General features: G+C 34.2%; 1 protein-coding gene across 2 annotated transcripts in view; it reads right to left on the bottom strand.

Moving 5' to 3' along the window:
- Nucleotides 1-24,328, bottom strand: part of LOC150110657 (Golgi-associated plant pathogenesis-related protein 1-like) — a 125,785-nt gene that overhangs the window by 64,774 nt on the left and 36,683 nt on the right. For both annotated transcript variants that reach the window (XM_090400112.1, XM_090400104.1), the window contains exon 2: nt 15,199-15,382. In XM_090400112.1, the coding sequence (XP_090256238.1) occupies nt 15,199-15,381 (183 nt within the window). In that variant the 5' untranslated portion in view covers nt 15,382. The remainder of the gene's footprint in view (nt 1-15,198; nt 15,383-24,328) is intronic.

Below are 24,328 nucleotides of genomic sequence, written 5' to 3'. Positions count from 1 at the left end.
AAGTAATATATTTTGAGCAAGATTTGTTGTTTTGTGTGTTAGCGAGTCAGATGGCATTCATCGTGCTAGACTGATTTATGGCTCTAATGCTGCTGCTGCTGGCTATCCACAATGGGAATTACTTGTCGCGCGTGATTTGTAAGTTTAAAGACAGAGAACTGCGGCTTCGTCATTGTTATTTTTCTTCTCACATTTTGAAAACTTTTAGATCGATATGCTGCTAACTCTGACAGCAAAGAAATTACTTATACGCACAACCTACTAAATATTTAAATCTCAGGAATGTTCGGGTACAAATAAATGAGATTTTTCTTGAAACAAACACTTGCCATTTCACCCTGCATCCCACTTACGTATGCTGACTTGGAGTTGAAGTGCACCATAAAATATATGGAGAAAATGTGGTTCTTTCAGACAAATTCAGAACACTTATGGAACTTTCTTAGCAACAATACAAAACAACATCGAGCGAAGTTTTCTTTTTGAACTATCTCCGAATGTTACGTTCATATTTTCTGTTAGTTTTATTGAATTCGAGGAGAAAAATTAAAGGAACTGACTATTTTTATAAATTGGACTTTGCAGCGAAAACAAAAGAGAATTTTCAGAAATAGTTTTTGTGAAAATCATTCTGTTTTTTTATGTTTAGTTATCATAATTTAAATTTACTAACAATGTATTTAAATTCAGAACTCCCTGATCTTCATGACAAGTTGGATGTCCTTTAAATAAAAAAAATAGAAACATCTGGAAGGTTTAATACCAGTTGAAATGTAATATCTTCAATTTCTTCAAGAGGTCACTAATTGCGCTAAAGTTATGCGCGCCAAGCGATTTATAAGCTTTTCATTTTCTTTCATTTTATTTATTAAATTAAATTTTTAATTTTTTTAATTTATTTTTTATTATTTTTAAACTTAAATTTAAAATTTTTAATTTAATTTTCAATTTATTTTTTAATTTTTTAAATTTAAGTTTTAATTTTTTAATTATTAATAATTAAAATTATAAGTATTGTTATTATTTATAATAATAATAATATTAATAACTGACATAACATTGTTTTAACAATTCTACACTTGTTATTCTACGCTTGCAAAATAGGATTTTATTGAAGAGCTAAGTTATTCCGACACTATGATTTAGTGACTACAGACATGATCATTGTAAATTATGACTGCCACCATAGGAGAACTTCCCTATGGTGGCAGCCATAGATGCAGACGACTTCGGGGTTGAATTATGGAGTTATGTCATGCTCACATGCTGTTCTTCCTCCGAAAGTATGATTTGTAGCAATATAATAAATGTAATCTCATCGAAAATAGCAGCAGGAACAATATTGTGCTAAGACAGGAAGATTTTCTGTGTTCATACGTCAAATTGTAATTATCGAAATATAACCTCACGGAATTTTGGTGCGCAGTTTTAACTGCGTGGACTTCATGAGAGAACCACACCATTCTTTAAATTTGATGTTAATGCTACAGATAAAGTGGATAACTACGGCATGTTTACAAGTAAACTATGAACAGAATAATTTAGTGATAAATATTCTTTCCTAAATTACTTGTCTTATTTCAAAGCTATAATAGCTACATTAATTCTAGATAATCTGTGGAGAAGACGAAGACTTGAATGAAGAGTATAATGGACTTTGTTCTTTGTTATACGTCATCTTCTTTGTGTTTATCACGCACTGTTTATTTTAAATATTGCTGCTGAAATTTAAGTGTTTTGGATACTCGTGAATCACATGATGTATACCAGAAAACTTTGTTTTCTGAAGCGAAGGAGTTCAGTACAAACACCAATGAATTTTAGAAAAGCGAGACGTCTGTACTGCCTAAATTTAAGCGAAATATAAGTATAAATAATATTATTTTTGTAAGGTTGTAGTGTACAAGAATAATGATGAACAATGTTGTTTGTAAGTCTCAAATTTATTTACTGATTCTGACATAACTGTTATTAGTAATCTAGGAAAATGCACTTAGGAGAATGGTAGGAAATAAATTATCGTAAAATTGATCATTTTAAGCTTGTTGTTACAAGCAGTTGTTTAACAAACCTTACCCTTCTCCTCCATATCGTGTGACAATTTAAAGATGAAATGAAGACCTCATCGTTGTTCATTTATTTTAGCTTCTAATTGAAACAATCAAAACGAAACATTTATTAAAGTGAATATAATGTAACAAGAAGGAAAGGATATAAATTGCATTATGAGTTAATTGTGGCCCCATACCATAATTCCCAATCCTGCAATTTCAGAAAGCTCAGAGCAACATGTTATGCTATACGAAGATGTGCGTCTGTTGCGTGGAATTTTTTCCTAACCATCTATTACCTAGCAACGATCGTTCGTTTCGGCTTAAGTGATTTACAGTCTCTGGATGGAAGAATAGAAACAATCAATTACTTAACTTCGTACTGCTAGAGACACGAATTCCGATATCAGTGGTTGTTGAGCGAATTCTTCAACATCTTAATGTTCGTTCTCTTGCGTCGAAGGAATGTTCAATATGAGAGAGTGCTCAGGGAATTTTAAGAATCTTCGGTATTAGACAAAAATCATAATCATAATTAAGCCAAGTGATCTTGAAACGATCACATCTACTCACAGATTCATCAAAATTTTCATAATCGTCTATAAGTGTAAGCTTATAGACATTTGAACATCCTTAGCACAGTCGGTGTAGACGAAGCACTTTGGTCGGAAAGACCTGGGTTCGATTCTAGCGCAAGACGTGAGGAACCTTAATCTGCTCTCCTTCGACTACAGGTGAGTTAGCCGGTCTCATACGGAGGTAGGGTTTTTTCACCCGGAAAAGCCGGTTTTTCGTTCCCCAGAACAGGCAAATCGGCCCCTGAACACACGCACCTACAGATATAGGACACCGGAAGGCATACGGTCAACCTCCTTATCCTTGAGACGGTCGGGGTTGTGAAGTCCACAGCTAAAGAACCTCAATGGTTCGTGAAAAGCTTAAGACAAGACAAGACAAGCTTATAAGGATATAAGATTGACGCAGCTTCATGTGAAATGAGTCCCTGCATCGATTACTAGTTATAGCTATACTATTGCATAAATGTATATCATTAAATGTACTTTATAAACAGGCGATTTTGGATAACTGGAAGTTTCTGGAATTAAGATACTGTCATTATATAAGATGTTAATGGACTTTGGAAGTTCAAGATTCTAGTGCGAATACGATACTTATTATGATATGCTGACGTTTTTCAAATGCCCAAAATTATATGAATCCCGATTGTCTTTCTAAGATGAGCTAATCCAGAAAGTGGGTTTGCAAATCTAAAGGTTGAAAACTTCTGTTGAAAATTAGCGAATATTGATTTAAAGTAGTCAATTCTAATGTTGACATTAAAAAAATAAAAAAAATCTTTGCTACTACTATGTTAAAGTAAATGCAAATATAGTGTGGAAATAAAGTAAAAAATATGAAATAAACTCTTTACTTTAATCATCATGAGTTTGGAACGCAAAACGTAGATAACCAGATACTTTCTCCCACATTTCTACTCTTTTTTTACGCATGAATACATGTCCTTGACGCACATAGGTACACTGTTCAAGGGGTCTATGTGTATTGGTAGATTTAGGATCTTCAAGGTCCTTAAGTAAAAATATCAGCTTGTTGACGAGTAGCATTCTTTTGGCAGGATTTTGTTTTCTAATGTATTTTATATATGGCAGAATTATAGCATTTACTGCATAACACGACATTATTATTATTATTATTATTATTATTATTATTATTATTATTATTATTATTATTATTATTATTATTATTATTATTATTATTATTATTATTATTATTATTATTATTATTATTCCTGATACCTCCAAGGAGTCCGAAGACTCATCGCGGGAGGACACCTACAACTGTCTCTACACCTAACCTCTACTACGAATCATCTCCATCAACGTCATCTACCGCCCACCTCCAACACCACCACAACTAGTAATTTTTGTCTGTAAATTGCGTGTGTTCTGAAGGGCCGATTTGTATGTATGCGGGAGAAAAAACCCTGCTACCTCTGTATGAGATCGGCTAACTCACCTTCGATTGAAATCGACCAGATAATACGAATATTGATTGAAATCGATTGAAATCGACCACATTATAATACGAAGAATTATAACACGACAGGCAGCATACTATTCGATATGTTTGAAGTTCCCTATGTGTTGTGCCAGTGGTCATAACCATTCGCAAAACAAACTTCTATACTTTTGAGATCAAGGCACTTCTTATTTCCATCCTGAAAAAAGAAGAAATCACGCAAGGTCAATTCGGATTAGTATTGTGAGCTATCGAAAAAACCACGGGAATCCTGTGCTTTGTTAAGAATTTTGACACCCTTAGACCTCGTAGCATGATACAATGTCGCGGAAAAAAGAAATAATAAAGTAAGTTTGGTATGATTATAGTTATGGAAGAAGCCATAATTTTCAGAGAATTATCTGTTTTTCGAGAGGAAAATCTCTTCCACCTACGTGTGAAAGAGGGTGATTCACTTTCATTTGAAAAACTTTCATAAAATGGTTTTCGCTTGTCAGATGAACCCAGGTCATTCCAACCACAAGAACAAATGATCATTACGTTGTTCTCACCATTACACTATAGATGTGCTCTGAAATCCATTTGCTGAAGACCAATTCAGAGGCTTTCCAGTATTTTCTGGTTAGCAAACCAGATCCTCAGATTCAAATAAGGCGAACGACACTGTCGTGATATTTGATCCGACTTGACTGGCTTTCAAAGGCTTCTTCAATGTTTTGGATTAACTCAACGTTGTTTTCCAAAAAATAATATTTCATATGTTTCTGTGGTCGTCTTATTAACTTTATAACAGAACTCGTTCATTGGCGTTTGTGCGATACCTTCATTTCATGGTGCGACGAGAGGAAAATGTGCTTGTATTAATATTATTAGATCAACTCATTCACGCAAAATTAGAGAGTTACGTTGCTGACTTGTTTTTGGAAACATGGAAGAGATGTTATGAGACATTCTGTGTGATTGCTACTTTGAAATCATAAAAGAATGAGCATATATCGTTATTTAATATTTTCGAATTATTTCGAAATTTTTTGAAGTTTCAAAATCAAACATATTTTGCCTGCTTTGTTTAAATATCTAGGGAAATTGCTGAACGTAATAACATATTTCGTATCGTTGTCACAAAAAGACCAAACTGAAGTAGATGTTAGCACACTCCTCGTTTGCAAACTTATCCGACATAATTTCAGCAAAAACAAATAGTTAAACAAGTCCAATCCAATAATGGGTAATGAAAATTTGTCTACAAGCTCTGAGAACACGTGCAAGAACTAGACTACGTAACTCGACCACAATACATGCACAATCAAGCAGCAGTGTGGATACTGTTTTATATTTGAAGGTTTTACTTTTCTTAATCTTTTTATTCAGAAACCCACTTAAAGTTTTGTCAGTAATCTCATCTTTATCTAATTAATAATTTGAATATAATATATTTTGACTTTATATGAATTTGTAAAAAAGACCGGTAATTTGTTTAAATTTAATCAAGATTCAAAATATAAAAAGAAAAACTCTGTCCGAAAACGCATAATTTATCTTTTCTTTATTTTATAAAAATTGACACACACACACACACACTGAAATATTTATATATTGAAATATATATTTAAAATCAAGATTTCCGCATTTTTTTTCCCTCTTCACACAGCGACATTTTGTGACAGTGTTATCTTGATCAGTGGTCTCCAAACTTTTGTGATCGCATACCCCCAAGACAGAAAAATTTAATAGCGCGCGTACCCCCAATTGATTGAGCAAAAATCTATTGTAATAAGTATTATAAAGAGGAAATACCTTGTATCATCATATAATAATTAAAAATGCTAGATATTTTTACACATTATTTTTATTACTAACAGCTTACAAACATATTTATTACAGTATTTAAATTTAATGTGAACAATGGCCTTGCATTTCTTTCATAATTTCTTGAAATTCTGGTTTGATGGCTTCTGATACTGAGATACGTTGCTTCTTTAAATTATCTGCAATGATTTCTATACGTCTATCAATAGTATTTGCTGGCTGAAAAGGGAATACATTTTAGTTTATCTGCATGTTCTTTTCCATGGATTATTTCTACCTTATGTCGGTTGGGAGTACAAGTGTTTCCTCAATGGTGTGTAGCTTTTGGTCTTTTGCAATTGAAAATGCAACCTCAAGAGATGCCCCCAAATATTTATCATTAATTTTAGTGAATTTTTTAAGTTGTTGGATTGAGAATTACATGTCTTCAAACATCATTCAAAAAATTGCAAAGATTTGTGTTCATGTTCAGGATGTTTAGTTTTTAAGTGTCTTACTAATAATGATGGTTTTATACTTCCATTACATAGCGTCTCATGATACAATACACATGTAGGACGAGGTTCATTGTTGACTATGGTCAATGTAAATCCCCATTTCAAGTAGTCTTCTTGAAAATTTCGAACCTTCTTGGGCAAGGTTTTGTTAAGTTTCGGATTAATGTTTTTATCACTTAATTTGACTGCTAACGAACTTGTTTAAATAGAAGAATCAGTCCTATCTTTTCCTTGTTGTTCGTCTGATGTAGAAGTACTATCATAAGTATCTTCAATTCGCGGTTTCTTTGGTGGAAATTTTTTTAACCATTTATCCATTTTGTGAGGGTTAATTTGTAAAATTTAAATATAATTCATTTACTATTGATAATATCAAACACTTTTAAAAAATGTAAGCAATTTTGAAAATATTAATTCACTATTTCTAGTGTAAACGTAAAAGTAAGCACAAAAAGGCATTGGAATTGCACAGAAACAATATATACTAACAATCGTTAAACTTACTGCTAATACTCAAATAATTAATACGACTGTGGTGTCATCTGTAGATAGCAGGATAACTAAGCAATTTTCCTTCTCTAGTTAGGCTTGTCAACACTAGGATGCTCTACAAACAATGGCAATGATAAGAAGAGATTTACTCCCTAGTTTTAAAAAAAAATGACAGCTTTGTCACGGACGATTATGTGTGCAAAGTCGCCCAATGTGCGCTTCTCGCAAATGTAAGTTTACAGGATCTTTATAACGTCTTTGTCTCTATTAGATATATATATATATATATGTTTAATTGATGAAAGAAAGTAATATTCTTTATCTTTAATTAATTATTTAATTTTTTTTCTATCATTATAAAACTTTTTGACGTACCCCCTGGGGTACGCGTACCACAATTTGGAGACCACCGGTATAGATTATCGACTATTCACTGAATGTCATAGATTTTTACTCTGGCAACTCACAGTCGTAACTACGGTTTACATCATTAATAAATATAATACAGGTTTAAAACTATTAACAAGACCAAAGATACTTCGTTTAGCTTCCTTACAATCAAGTTCACACTCAGGAGTGTTGATAAAGAATGACACATTAGGAAGTCATTGATGGCATGCGTTACACCCAACGAGAAGCAACAGATACTAATGATACACCAAATGGGAAAGAAATTTGGCGCCACAGATTCCTATAAATCACTGAAGTTACTGCGAAGAACCCTTCCGCATAGAGAGAGAGAGAGAGAGAGAGAGAGAGAGAGAGAGAGAGAGAGAGAGAGAGAGAGAGAGAGAGAGAGAGAGATGTCTAGACGGTCATCCAAGGAAGACAAAGTAAGACACGAATTGATTAATAGCCGTAGTTTGTAGCGTCCCTTCCTTCCGATTGTTGTCCATCTGAGACGGCTGGTATTAGAACCATTAACGAGAATCAATGGGAAGGAAGGTAGACTAATATAATATAAGAGCAGGATTCCTAAGCGAACTGGGGATTTGGGAAAAGATGTCTTTAAACATATCTGACTTGTGTCGCATTGCTGCCCTAATGATGGTACTCTTCACGGAAATCCATTTACATCTGTCAGATTCAGTTTTCTAGGTCACAGGGACGTTTCTTTTATGTATCGGCTGGATAAAAATTCTTTGTAGAATACCCACTTATACAAACTAAAGCTGCAGGAGCGAAAGGGAAAAAAGTTATCAGTCGCTATAAGTTCTCGATAACCTTCAGAAAAGATAGCAGTTGAATGCTTTAAAATTACTGCTATTATTTCAACAATAGGAGTTTGCTCATAAGCACACTTAAATATTTATTTACCAATCGAAAATTGTCTCATGGAACTTATTCGTAATTCAAGATAATTTCTATTCTTTGCAACAATTTCTTACAGCACATAAGAAAATATACTAAATAAAAAAATACTATTATACTCCCAATTATTAGGTTTATTTAAATGGATAAAGTTGTCTCTTTCTCTCCTTTTTCTTATTTTTTGTATTTTAAATATATTTGAAAAATAGTGGAGTAAATGGTTTGATACTTTTAAAACCGAATTTGGTGGAAGGTTTGTTCGTAAGAACTCGGACATCTTCAAGAAAACAGTTTGATTCGTACAAGCCTGAATTTTGCGTTTTTAGTGTTAGAGAAGTGAATGATACTTCTTTCTTCTTTCTAGCGATAAAATCCTCCGCAGTTAGCAAATAATTTTATCGTTACAAAGACGGTTTTATATTGTTCCTGAATTACGAAGAACCAATAAAGTGTTGAGAAAAGGTTTTCTAGAATCAGGAATAAAATGCTATCAGAGTATAATAAATGCTGCATCACGCATTTATTATATAATTTTTTACATAATTAAATATAAACTCCAAGCATTTTAGTTAAAGGCGTCTCGATTCGTTGGAAAGGCGTAGGTTAAAATTTGCAAAGGCAGCGAGAAAGTTTTATATTTAAATTTAAAGCTTTTCAACCTAAGATGAATTAGCTGGCCTCGGAATGCAACAGGTTTTTTCATCCCGAAAACAAACAAACAAAGATGCTGTTATAGAAGAGGTATCAGGGGACTCGCTTCTGTACAATTCCCAACACAAACTAATAATTTAAAACTTTAACCGCGTCTAAGTTACGAACAGTTCTTAATAGAAACGAATAAAGAAATATACTCAGGAGGGCAGCTGAATAAAAAAAGCTTCGATTTATATTAATAATAATAAACCGATATATACAAATTAAAAACCGAGAGAGAGAGATGGAGAGATGCTTTTTTTTACGGTGCCAGAAACGTAGTATTCCTAAGTTACTTCACAGCTGTTTCCTCTATTGTTTCTTTTTTTTTATTTGTAGAAAAAGTTATCTGAAGCAATTTATGCAAGATGTGCTGAACTTTCCCTAAACCTAGTGGTTGAAGTTCCAAATATTCACTGAAAAGGCAATTCATCGAAAGACAATTCATCGAGCGACAATTCATCGAACGACAATTCATCGAAAATGCAATTCACCGAAAAATAATTCATTTCAAATTTTCGATAATGTTATGATAAAAGTGATTCATTAAGAACAAAAACTGAACCATGCAGACAGCTTCTTTTACTGGCAACTTCTACTAATTCCGCTAAGTCACACAGTCATTGTAATAATTTGGACACGTTATTTCTTTGTTGCCCCGAACATAGCTGAACTGAAAACTGGAACGGTTCGACATTTTGTAAAAGTTTCAAATAGCAAATCTGAGTAAAATTCATCCCATAATAATTGCTGTATTGAAATCGCATATTCCTACTAGCAGCAATAATAATAATAGAGCCTGGGTAGTTCAGTCAGTATAAACGAAGCCGTTTAGTTAGAAAGACCTGGGTAGTTGGAATCCCTTTTACGACGCGCATAAGTTTAATCAGTCCTGTTCAGCTAAAGGTAAGTTAGCAGACATAATACGGAGATGGCTGGGCTTTTCCTCCCGGAAACAGACAAATCTGTTTCATGTCTGTTCATGGGACTGATTTGCTTGTTTCCGGGAGGAAACGTCCAGCCATCTCCGTATTATGTCTGCTAACTTACCTTTAGCTGAACAGGACTGATTAAACTTATGCGCGTCGTAAAAGGGATTCCAACTACCCAGGTCTTTCTAACTAAACGGCTTCGTTTATACCGACTGAACTACCCAGGCTCCATTATTATTATTATTGTTGCTAGTAGTAATATGCGACTTCAATACAGAAAAGACTATAAGAAACCATATTGTTCTATATTTTTTTCCTATTAAAGTAGCATTGCTATCTCCCTATGCACGGTTCGGTTTTTATTCTAAATGGATCAATTTTTTCATAACATTTTCGAAAATTTAAAATTTTCGGTGAATTGTTTTTTCGATGAATTGCGTTTTCGACGATTTTCCGTTCGATGAATGCCTTTTCGATGAATTGTCTTTCGATGAACTCTTCGTATACCAGTGGTTGGTTGGGTTGTAATACCACTTTACTAGGGAATTATTATAGAACAAGATAGTTTCTTGTTGCCTTCGTTGTTCAATAGTATTCTATGTCTGTAGACTATGTGTGTGTGTGTGTGTGTGTGTGTGTGTGTGTGTGTGTGTGTGTGTGTGTGTGTGTGTGTGTGTGTGTGTGTGTGTGTGTGTGTGTTCACACGGACGGTTTTCCTGTTTCGAGAGACCAAAAGCCTGAGTTTGTTGCAGAAAAACCCACCTTTAATTCAAAAGCCCTGATAAAGGCTCTTCGTGTCAAAGACAGCATTCGAACCCAGGGATTTCAACCAAAGGACTTTGTCGAAACGAACTCCTATGGAGGCTCTCATACAAGATACCACTATAATAATAATAATAATAATAATAATAATAATAATAATAATAATAATATTTTTTTAATAGTTTATTATTTCTCAAATAATTACATCAAAATACTAATATTTAGGCAACAATGCATCTTTTTCTTGCAAAATGGTTCAGTAAGAATTATAATTACTCTTAATATCATTATCATTTGCAGAATTTCTCATTGACACAAGATGTAAAAAGTGTGTATTATTACCATTAATAATAATCATAGTAATCGTGTTTATTATTAATGACTCACAAGTTAAACAATATTACTTATGTTGCAGTTTACATAATAATTTTGAAATTTAAATTGTAAATTAAATATATACTTTTAAACTTAAATATATAACTGAAGTATTACTATCACATTTTCTGTTTACTACTAGAATTCATTACAGAATGTTAAGTGAATAAAGTTAGATAAATATTACTACTGGGATGTAACTCAACTGCACCCTCGAAGCTTTGTAATTAGCTTATCTGAGGGTGATACTGATTATATATACATATATTTGTTATTGATTTGGTTGTTGTGTTGGAAGTAGGCAGATCTTTGGGAGGTCAAATGAATGATCTGAAAGGTCGGATCAAAGTGAAATTGCCGATATGTCCTGTGTTATTGCATCTGTCTTGATGGTTCACGTTCTTTTTTTATTGTGGGCTTCTTTTTGAACTATTTAGGTGGCTTTTTTCTTCACAGTGGCAGCCTTTCTATGTCTTCTGTGCTTTTAATTTGTATCGGCTTTGAAGTTTGTGACTTCCTTATGAATATCTTGGCATCTCTGGTCCACAAAAATTGGTAATTTTTTCCATTTTTGCTTTTGTTTGGCACAACAGATTCTGGTTGAATGGTGTTAAATATTCGGATAGGAAGATTGGTGTATTGTCTTGCTGTGCATTCAAGTCCTTGGCAACTGGTTTTTTCTGCCTGCTGGCTTTTATGAGATTGTCTCTTGTGGACTTGCTCTTAAGACGAATTATGACTGGTGCAGGTCGTGGGAAGCCTTGGTTTTTGCTCTTCCTAGGAATCCGATTTATGGTCTGAATGTCGTTAAGCTGTAGGGGGATATCAATTACATGGCCTAATTTTAAAACCACGTCTCTGAGGTTTTCTGTAGGTGCAGTTTCAGGAAGACCGTTTATAACAAGATCTTTTTTATGTTGTTGCTGATTTAAACGTTCGTATTGTAATTTTAGAGAATGAAGTTCTTGACGGAGTTCGGATGTCTCTTTCATCAAATTGTGTTGCCTGTCTTTTAGTGCGTTAATGCTCATTTTAATGTCTTTTACCGTTTGCAACACTTCTATAACTGCTAAATTATTATGTTTTACCAAATCTTCATATTCGCTAGATTTTTTTGTTATTTGTTTGTTCTGTTTCTTAAAGAGTTCTTGCACAAGATCTACTAAGCTGGCTTTTATAGTCACTAGACCGTTTTCTATTAGTATACTTAAAGAGTTTAAATTGTAGGACTCACCTGCGTTTTTTGTCTGTTCAATTCGTCATTTGATTTTGCCTCCGGTATAATCGGCTGCATCGTAGGTGGCTGCCTTACGTGCGTTTCTTTGTTCCTCATGCAGATTACACACTTCCATTCCTCACGTGTTACAACGGGTTCATACTTATGTTGCCCGGTTGTTTCTGAAAAGCCGGCACGTTTTAAGTGTAGAATCCTACTGCATTTCGTACAAGTTATATTATTTCCGTTGGACGATAACTCCTCCAGGCATTTGATACACTTCATGACTCACCTTTCTTCCCTTAGGCGGTGAGGCGTGATTATAAAGATGGCGGAGTCCTTTGTTCTTCGCTGGTTGTTGACCACGGTCCTCTCTGTTCCCTTTTCAACACTTCAAAATTTGGTTTCTTCTTAGCCGATTTCGTTGAATTTTATATCACTGTCTTCGGCGTGATAAGTAGGGTTACTTGGGAGCACTTTCAACTTAAAACAGGAGTTGGAACCACTTTAAAACTATAAAAAACTGAAAATCTGGAGCAGCGATATCACCGTGCGACCGTTCGTATGCCTACACAGCGCCGTCTTATAATAATAATAATAATAATAATAATAATAATAATAATAATAATAATAATAATAATCCGCAGTAATTGTGGAATAAGGTAGTCTTATGCCTAAATGTATATTCTTGTGTGAACTGCGTGTGTTCTAATGGCTGTTTTGGGGGTTGAAAAACGCGAATTTCCGAAGGACAAAACCCATTCACCACCGCATGAGACTACTTAACTCTCCTTCAATTGAAAATTCCTGATTCTTATCATAGACAGGATTCGAACTGAGATTTTCTAACCAAAGCGTTTCGTTGAATTTGACTGCGTTACAGCAGAAAATCTTCAGGAAATCACAAATATTAGTAATAGTAATCTATACAAGTGATTTTTAAATACTACTACTACTACTAATAATAATAATTGTTATTATTTTAAACGTTTTTGTTTTAAAAAAATTGTTTACAAATTCATAGCAAATGAGTTTGTAAACAAAATCCATTTTTTGCGTTGACTGAGCATTCGCGTTTTTATAAATTGCCAGTAGTTCGTGCTCTTAAGTACACTAACCTCAAAATCTACTTCGTTGAGTTTATGCGAACAACATTCCCAAGTGAATACCGTCGTTAATTTCTGGGAAACGTTGACCACATCAAGAATTATTGATAACAAAGGGCTGCTTTATCGAACTCGAAAGAAGTCTCCACCCTTCTAAACATAGCTTGATTATATCATCGGTTTCCAAAGCAGGTCAGGTCGTTCGGAAGCAACGCGCGAACCAAATTAATGTGGGTGGAGTACGCGATCGAAGGGCAATATCCATGAAAAAAAGCACTTTGTTGTTAAACTTCCATGATTTCATAATTAGAGCTATAGGTGAAAAATTCTACATTTATAAGAAATATTTTTACCCCCATAACATTTTATCAGTGACGATAATGTTTACGATACAAAAGGAATGGCAAAACGTTTTGGAGACGTTTCCAATTTTCAAAATGATTTTTTTTTCATTAACTTTCATTATTATAATTAGTTTGGCTCATAATACCTGTTCACTTTTAGATACACTTCGAAAAATCGCATAAATAGTTATTGGATTGGTGTTTTCAGTTCATCATGTTGGGAAGATTTCCATAATTCTGCAAGTTTTTCAATCTTTCTTAGACTCTGGTTGGAGAGATTTTTATTGCGAATTCAGTATTTTGAATCCTCACACAAAATTTGTTGAGTAGTCCCAATTTTTGTTTCTGTCTGACTCTTTCCAGGGGAAAAACAGTTTTGCAATTGAAATTATATTATTATATTGCTATTAAATTATTATATTGCTATGTATATAATCTCTCCAACTAGAGTCTAAGAAAACTTGAAAAACTTGGAGAATTATGAAAATTTTCCACACATAATGATGAACTGAAATCACGAATCAAATAAGCTATTTATGGAATTTTTCGAAGTGTATCCATAGTTCCATTTCGGCTAGACAGAAGTAACTGTCTTTTAGTTTTATTTTTTGATATAAAATTTGATATAGAAATAATTACGAACTCATCAATAGTAATCTAATCATCCAGCAACAGCAGGAAGGAATTAATAACATTTAGTATTCAGGATAATTATTAACGTTTGCTGTCATTTCAATTTTAGTTTTAACGGAATAATTTGAATGGCAAATTAGGCAAAAATGTTATTTCTACACTACATGCTAAAATAACTAAGTTCAACTGTGGTGAACTGTATTATTTTTGCTACTTAATTTTATATCTATATTTTGAAATGGTCGTTAGATAAAGTTCAAATGACTATAGAAATATTCACAGAATTTCAGAGATACTGTAGAAACACATACAAACTTTGTAACTCTAATGCCCACTGGCGATAATGTGTATCGTGTTTAACTAAACGTTCAGAAAGATTCATTTCGAAGTGTGAGACATTCATTAAGTGATCAGAAAATGATATCTCTGGTGATGAGAGCTCTGGTAATTTTAGATTCGATCAGTAGGTGAAATTTGTAAATACACGGTATTATTCAAACCACATCGGGTCTCTACAAGAAAGTTTATGGTTTAAAACATTACCTAAAGACATTTACAAGAACCTATCTTACAGTAAGATTTAAACTCAGTTCTTGCAGCATAAAGAACGGAGATGATGTCCACTGGGCAGATGCTATCCAACAGTAATGTTTCGCGTGCAAAAGTTGCGGTGGGCATATATTTAGAAGAAATATATGCGGCAGAAAAGATCACGCAAACATGTGATTTATTGTACAGAAAGTTCACGCAAGCCCCTTTCTGTGTTTAAAATTGTTCCAACGTTTTGGTGGATGAAAAAACAACAACATCGAAACTTATAAATGTACAGGTAAAGTTTACACACGATTACATACACGTGAGGTTTGCAATCATGATATCATTAGCACGTTATCATTGTCATAGAATAACGTGTGGAAACATTTTTTTAATCACTTACCTTATCAATGAACTTTGGAGACGCGGTTAGTCTAGAACAAGGTGATCCAGTTCTTCTAGAGCCAGGTGAGCCAGAAGGACTGCATTGAGTAATGGACTCTTTGAGGTTACGGTTCCGATTGTGTTTGGACGTTTTAGCTCTGGAAGGACGGAGAGCACGAAGCTTTTTATAAAAGAATTCCATTCTGAAAAAAAAAAACTGCTTAAAAGCGGAATTTACTTAAAAGTCTTAAAAATAACCGTTTTCAACATTTTCATTACATTAATATAAAGAAATTTGATTGCCATGGTATCATGTGAAGCTCTAAGGTTTTCATGACAACCGAGGAGCATTATATTTAGCAGATCCAGTGCTGCTAAACACCGCAATCTATTCTAATCGGTTTACACTAATGTATTTTTGAAATCGTGTTTCGCGTACACTACTTAAGCCATATGTAAGTGCTGAAAATAAGAGAATCAAGCTTACATTTAAAGCGAGAGGCTATCTTTACAAATGCACGTCAAGATAACTGAAACGGATGTAAACAGCTTTACACGAACAATCACCAAGATTATGTTGGTAGCTGAGCTATGTTATCTGCACAAGCATGCAAATATAAAGTAATGCAAAATCGTTTTTTTGCGTTTTCAAGTAAAACAAAACGGTGCTGCAGGGAAAAAAGATAAATTACAAAATAAATTTACAGGAAACGGGACGTTTTGTGAAAATGGAAACATATCTAAGTTGGAACCTTGCATGGTAAGCTGAGGTGCCAAGATAGAGAATCTTATCTACTTGGAGTCGTTCCAAATGTCATTTACTCATGCTCTGAAGTGATATAAAATACTTCGTTCCTGTAGAGATGTAAAAGAAACGCTTGATCGACCTGCGTTTCTTTTCACAACACGCAGATATCTAAGAAATTGTGCAACTCTTTCTTCTTTTCTTGGGAACATTCTTTTCGCATCGAACTCGTTTTTTTCTTCTTTTTTTTGGCACATTGCCATTTCTTGATGATCTGTAGGCTGAAGAAGAAGTAGTCGTTGTTGGCAATTCTCGACACGTGCATAGAACACGAATGTTTTGCATTAGGTGTCACGCGCAAGGCCGAAACGCAACCACATATAGCGCACATAAGATGTTATCAAATTATATTGGCAGAACTCGCTTTTTTTGCTGACTATTTAAGTAGGTGGAAATAATTCACAACGGAATATTTAATAAAGTAATGACTTATTTCAGGTTAATTATAGATGTCTGTGGGAGAGGCTTCTTCAGTGAAACCGTAAACTAGTACAGTAGCTACTTAGCTATTTATAACTATTAATACGTTGGATTCCACTTTCTTCTGTGTTTCCAAAATTTTCACCAGGAATACAAATATATTTCCTCCTCAAAATGTTATAGTGTTGAGAAATATATATATATATATAATATATATATATATATATATATATATATATATATACATATTTTTTTAATTTATATATATATATACATTTTTTAAGACTACTTCGCGAATTTCTTCCTTCGCATTTTTTAACCGAGAGACACCGTTATTCCCCACCCTCTCTCTGACAGCGTGTGAACCAGAAGTCAATATTATAAGAGTGATTTACGAACCTTTTTTTGTCCAACTATACTTATATTTGACGAGTATCACCTGGCCACTAGGTGGCTTCTTCCGATCAGTTCAAAATTAACAATTGCAAAACGATATCTGCTGGAGTCATTTATATTATTTTGTAAAACAAGATACCGGTAATGTTATTCAATCAATACTCTCTAGTCTCACAGTTCCATTTCCTCTAGTTTTTATTTTATTTTTTATTTTTTGGAGGGATGCCGGCTGATACATATACAGCGAGCCTAATGCGCCCAATAACAATTCAGACAGTATGTTTACACAACAGTTTAGCGCATTATTCAGCAAATTCTGGGAATGAAGGATTAAGATTAATAAAAATATTTTATATGAGTAATGAGGTGATGGCCTTGTACAGCACGCAGATCGAAATTGACATAAACGGAGTGACCTTTCAAACCTAAAGGCAGAACATTATAAAACACGCGCCGCGAAGGCACGGCGCTCTGACAGGAAATAAATATGACTCTGTAAACAGTGATGTACTGAAGATGTTATTACATTACCTGACAACATTAAGAATGAAGTTGTTTCATCTGGAAGATAAACACAGAATTTTATACGAGGAATTGAAATTGAGATGAAATAAAGAAATATCACGATAATCTCAGATGATGGAAATGTGCTTTCAAAAAATTTTAGTCATCGATATTTCACCGTGCATCTTCAGGCTTGCCACTAAATGCAAATGAAAGAAAAATAAGAAAAGAAATAAATGCAGATATTCATGAAAATGGACGTTTTCGTAATAGTATCTCGTTTCGCATCCTTCATTATATTAACAACTGAACCTGAAATCTTTTTGAGGCATTTATGCTGTAGAATGTTGCACTAAAATTGTTCCGGTGAAATCAAAATTAAGGTGAAAATTTAAAAAAAATTATATCATTTATATAAAATTAAAAATCGTTTATATCCAACTCACCATAGAAAGGATGGTGAGTTGGATATAAACAATCAATGATGTGTGTGTGTGTGTGTGTGTGTGTGTGGTTGGGCGGTTAATGGTTTAGAAAAAGAAAAGAACCCGCCGATGTATTACTTGAACAAATATGAGTTGTATTCATTACTCAAAATATTGTGCGGAAGACTGTTCCTCAAGACATAGGTAGATGGGATGAAAGACGAAGACGTCAAGCCGATTTGTTAAAGTTTGAAACATATATGAATGCTGATCAGCAGTGGCTGGTTTTATGGAAGATGGAAAGATAGAAACCAAAGGTATATAAGAAAGTGACTAGAATAAGAGTAAGCGAGAGAGAGTGGCGCCATCTACCAAATGGACTGCCCACTTCTCAATAGCATCAAAAATTATCAGGGAAAGTTTCGGTGCACAACACCAGATGACAACTGGGTGGAAAGACCGTTCGAAACCCATATAAGACGTGAATATTCTTCAAGGCTTTTCAGAAAGTTACTTAACCAGTCTCATGACTCCTCCAATACGGATATTGGGATTTTTCCATCCTGCAACAAGACAAATCCCAAAGAGAACACACGTAATATTTTCTATAATGGATATAACCTACATCTGATCAAGTAATACCTCAATAAGTCCGGTGAAATCAAAATTACCTTATCCTAAAATTCTTATTACGAAAGCTAGCATGGACAGGTCGTGGTCTTAATAGACTGCCAGTAGTACCAAATATTATTATTATTATATCATTCAAAATATAAAAAAAACATTCTAAGGTTGCATGGATTTGAGATTTATATACAAGGCTAAAAGCTGTATTTATGAGAGGCAGTATCTTGAGCCGACCAACTTTTTGTGGAGGCTGAGGAAAGCTATAGAGATTTGACGTATTTGTACCTGGAAAGCCTAAAGGAGTAAGGCAAGCCAATAAGAGAAACGTAATCTTATTTTTTCTGGACATCGATTGTTATCAGATGTCCAGACATATGGAGAGGAAGCGATGTGAGGAGGTAGAAAGAAGGTAGAATTACGTTTTGACACTTGGCTCGACGTGGTTGCTCTCATCCCATTGCAGTACATAATGTAAGATTTTGGATAAGGCAATTCGTTTGGAACGCTTGAGCGCTACAGTACTGGTAAAATGCAAAAGAGAAAAATGTGTACTGTCAGAGTAAAAATTAAATATCAGCTTTCATTAAACGCCATCCACCCAGAATGGAATGAATTATTGCTATAGATTGTGAATGTTTTTTTTGCCCCATTTTACCAATAAAATTGTGCGATTGAAAAAAATGAATTGGCTGAACAAATTTTACTGAACATAAGAAATTCCAGGTATTATTTCTGGGAAAATTCCCATGTTACTTCTCTTAACAAAACTATTATTTTTACGGCTGTTTCGCCTGCTTTCGTTTAGGAGTGCCCTTTTTTAATGTCATTGGCTCTTTACTCAAGAATTCTTACGGCATTACTGATGTATTATAGAGACAGATGTATGCAGAAATACAGGTAACCCTCTTATAACGCGGTACTTATACAACGCTGTTTCGATATAACACGGTCTACAAATTGTAGTACCGCTTTATCTTTTCTTATATTTTTCGCCGTGCGACTTAAAAATCAAATTTTATCTTCGTTAAATTTGCGTCTGCCCGTATAGCGCATGTAGTTATAAGTAGCGAATTTGTATTAGGGAAAATACCTTTTAGCACGCACGTACGTCAATGGTTTACCGTATAAAGTGTTTATTGTTGAAAATTGTCTTCGTTTTTTTCTGCTAGGAAAGCGCATTAAAAATCATAAGTGTGTTATCTGAGCACTTTATTTTCTGGTAAGTTACATACAATATGTAATACTTTTTTTATGTAAAAATTTTATTTTTATACTAATGGCCACTTACAAGGCTATTGCGATATGGTTGAAAACGAAATTAGTGAATTAATTGATGGGGAAACAGATTTAAATGAGGAGGAACTGGTACAGTTAATAGATGACGTCGACCAACTGGCGGGGAAAGTTTACAGAAATTAGCAGAAGGATTGGACTTGGCAAGAGAATTAGGAAGTTATTTTACGGATAATGATTCCTCAATGGAGCGCTCCGGAAAATTCACGAGACAATTGGATATTTGGTTAGTTCCATATTATGAACTTAATAAAAAACAACTGCAGCATAGTGCTAAGCAAGGTCTTATTACTGACTTCTTGATAACTAAACCAGCAGAAGTATGCGATGAGAATTATAATAATGATGCCCAAGAGATTTCAAGTGAGGACGACGTCCAGTCCCTCGTAAATAAAGAACATCTACGAAATGTTGTTTTTGAAGATAGTGATGACGATTAAAATATGCACTTTATTTTATTTTGGCTAAAACATTTATTCATTATGTGCAATGAAGTTTACGTAAAATTTATAATTTTATAAGTTTATACTATGTATTTGTTTCATAGTTTATATGTTTTCTTAACTTACATGAATTACCTGAATTAAATAAAAATCTATTTTTGTTGAATATGTCATTGTTGTTTATATAATTAAAAAAAAACGATTTCAAAACCTTATCCTACTTTTTATATGTGATCTGAATCTCGCATAACGCGATTTATATAACGCGGCATTTCTATGGAACCTAACATCAGCGTTATACGAGGGTTACCTGTAATAGAGGAAGAAAATTTGGACATACCTTTTTCGGATGTTGTTGGTTGTCTTCTTTCTGCGATATACATACTTCTGCTGTTAGGCAGAAGTATATATATATATATATATATATATAATTTTTATGACCTAATTTTTATGTTATGGAGCTTCCAACACTCGGAGATTATGTAGGGTCGGTGGACGTTGATTGAGTTTTCGTCACATTTTATGACTATCGTTTCCGATATTCTAAGCATTGTTTCATTGTCGTGTATGTCTAATATTATGGCATTGCCGATTTAGGGAGTATGTTTCTGTTCAGAAACATGACAACTTACACTTCTCCTATGAGTTCCAAAGACGACGGGCGGTCGAAATTGCTCGCACCCCGTTAACTCCCACCACTAACCCCCCCTTTTCCCATAAACCCTTCCCCTCTTTCATCTCTCCCGCTCCAAAAAAGCACTCCACCCATCCCTAATAACAATATTATGTATATATATATAATAAAAAACCCAGTTTTTTCCAAATTAATTCTCCCGCATTGCCAAACCCCCCACTTTTTCCAAAACTCCCCTTCCCTTTAGCAGCCTAACAGCAGAAGTACACATATCGCGGAAAGAAGACAGCCAACAAAATCCCAAAAAGGTATGTCAAAATTTTCTTCCTTTCTGCATACATCTGTCTCTATAATACATCAGTAATGCCCTAAGAATTCTTGAGTAAAGAGCCAATGACATTAAAAAAGGGGTACTCCTAAACGAAAGCAGGCGAAATAGCCGTAAAAATAATAAGGATAATTGAGGATCCCAGAAATCAAACCTTTAGTCTTGTAACCTGAAGGTTTGATTTCTGGGATCCTTACGAAAATGTAACAACTCCCAGCTCTGGATGAATGGAATTTATTACTGTGTATCTGTGTACGAATACGTACACAGATATAGACCGACCTAACGAATTTAATAAGCGTTTACACAGTTTTGCGAAAGTCGTCAATTGCTTATTTTGTTAACATTGTCACTCGCCATAACACAGCAATATATTTCAGGCGTAACAACTGAATGAAATTCTTTCGTGTCGATAAAATACAGATTTCATTTTAAAATGTCACATTTCAGTAATCGATTGGCTGTTAATTAAATAAATTAAACAAATAAGCAAAATTCTTAAGAGTATGCAAACATAGAAACAGTTTCCCGATTTTCTGGATTCTGCCATTAATTTCTTTATCTGAATCTATTACCAGTTTTCTTCTTTATGCAAAGTACAGATCTTGAAACTATTTGTCAAAGAGGAAAAACTATCAATTAGATGAAATTTCTCTAAGGATGTCTACGTGTTGAAGGGGAAAATTGCAAAGAATGCACTCCATGAAAAAAATTCAACTTTGTAATAAATTGATTAGGAAAAAGTAATAATAATATCTTACTACTTTTTATTTTTCCAATAAACGGGATGATGGCCTCACACCTGAGAATGAAATTCAGCTCTCACACCTAAAGGTACACTACTTGGAAAGAAGTCAACGGACATTATATTATGAGGAAAAAACAGCTATGCCCGACTTTCATAAGATGTAGGATCACCTTTCTCTGCGATGATTATAGCAATCCTATGTGGCATACTTTATGCAAGCGTACGATAGCGATCAATGGGAATTTTGGATCATTCTTCCGTAGACAAAGATTGGAACCAGAGAGAATATGACCTCCTTCCACTTCTCAACGGTCCTACGTTGAGAAGTGGAAGGAGGTCATATTCTCAGATGAGAGCCATTTCCTTGTCCAAGGAGAGCGAGTACCCTATGTTCGCAATCAGCGACTGAGAAAACTTCTCCCGTCCACCTTCAACAAGATGTAATCACCCAATTTAAAGATGTTCTGGGGTTGTTTTAAACTAAAGTCCAGGATCACTTTTGCCTGTTGACGGTATGACGAAAATTGAATACATAAAAATATTAGAGAAAAGAGTGTTCTCTCACAGATCCAGAAACACAAAGAACTCATCTTCCAACAGGATCCTGCTCCATGTTACACATAAAAAAGCGAAATATCTCCTCAAAAATCACAACATCCAATTGCTTCATTGGCCAGGTAACTCTCCTGACCCAATAGACAATTTGTGGGCATAGTACACAAAGAAACTTGGAAAATGAAACTGTCATACGAAGGATAACTTAATACAGTCCATTATAAACGTATGGTTTAGAGATGCAGAAATAAGAAAAATGTGTTCTATGTAGGTAGATTCCATGCCTAAACGAATTAATGAATTTATTAGGAACAGAGGAGGTAGCTCATATAACGTATTAGGTAAAGTTGGAGTTTAATTTTTGTTCTTAATTTCTTGCAAAATTAAAAGTTTTCTTTAAAATGTGAGTGCTCGGATTAATTTGTTCGCTACTTTATATCAAAAAGGCGAGATCAACTTTTAGTTGGTTGATGGCTGTACAGAGAAAAGTAATCTGTCAACCACTGGCGCTTATCAAAATAAAGTTGTACTTTTACTATGCGGTAGTATATGTTTCTTCAACCATATTAATGTCTTGATCGTAACTTGAGGTTAAGAGAGATGAATTTTAAAGAATCAGAATGGAAGCTTTTTTTTCGTGATATTAATCGATGTGAAGTTTGAAAGTTATTCTTTTATACATCAGAAAGGGGCTATTTAGGTTTTGCTTTTTTTCAGGCTTTTACGCTTGTCAGCAACTGCCTGTTCTCAGATTTCATTCAATACGATTTTTATAATCCTCATCCTGTAAGCCTCTTTTCTCTATTGCTCTCATAATGGTGCCTCTCCACGTAGCCTTTCTCTTTTTATTCTTTTAGAGAGTGAACAACTCATAATTCTTAATGGTTACTATTCTTCTCTCATTCTCTAGACGTGTCCATACCATTTATATCATTTGAAAGCACGAGCCTCAATTCTCTTCTTGCAAAAATTATTGGGACAACTGTGTTTCACAAATTTCATATTTGGTCTCCGGAGGAAGGTTGTCAGATTATGGGATATTACTAAGTCATAGTACTAATGTTCAACCGTCTGTGAGTGGGATTCATATAAACATTATCGAAAATCCACAAAGAATTCTTACCTTTGTCTGAGAAACAGAATCATTGTTCATCTTTGTGATTGACAATTTCTTTTAAAAGCGTTGTTTTGAAGCATTATTAAGATTAATATCCCTAATAATTTAGGAAGGATGTGCATGCAAATACACGGGTCAACGATTAACCTCGGTAGCTGTTCTCTTGAATTAATTGAGTGTAGTTTCGCGATTGACATTAACAACGTACCAGGCAACTACAGTATCGCTAGACTTTAAGCAATTAAACTAATGAGCTCTTGATGCAACAGCTGGAATATTTCAAGAGAAAAGCTTCGTTTTCCTCATTAAGTTTTCAAATCTCACGCAGCTTCACATTCGAAGTTCGCTTTCTTGAATACGTCGGGCATTACCTTAGTTGAAGGTGTTAATTAAGCACCAGCGTCCACGCACACACACATTTGTAAGCTATTCGTTGACAAAATCAACAACAAACTGAAGCGTCTCTAATGGATTTGACTATAACTTAGCGCCCATTAAACTATCGCTGTGTACGAGATTACTGTTTCTCTCAAATACTTTTCCGATTTGGAAGGTTCGTTTATTTCACTTTTCATTTCTCTTCATGTCAAGAAGCCACATCTCTATTACCGGTTCTAATTTCTCTCGCAGAACTCCGACCTGACATCTGAAAATCGGCATTTTCTTTCTATACAGCTTTATAACATTACTATGTGGCGATGTAATATAAGAACATTGAACTCTATGTTTATTAACGCGAACAGATTTTGTGAAATGAAAGTGATCACGTTACTCAGTCTCATGCGGAAAGACTATTCCCCCCCCCCTTCCTGAAACGAGCTGTTGCGTGCTTCTGCTTTAGTACAAAGTTGGTA

This window comes from Typopeltis vanoorti, chromosome 1 (assembly GCF_054136105.1).
Source record: "Typopeltis vanoorti isolate ZY-2024b chromosome 1, IOZ_Tvanoo_1.0, whole genome shotgun sequence".
In the NCBI taxonomy this organism is placed as follows: domain Eukaryota; kingdom Metazoa; phylum Arthropoda; class Arachnida; order Uropygi; family Thelyphonidae; genus Typopeltis; species Typopeltis vanoorti.
This window is presented reverse-complemented; position numbering and strand designations above follow the sequence as displayed.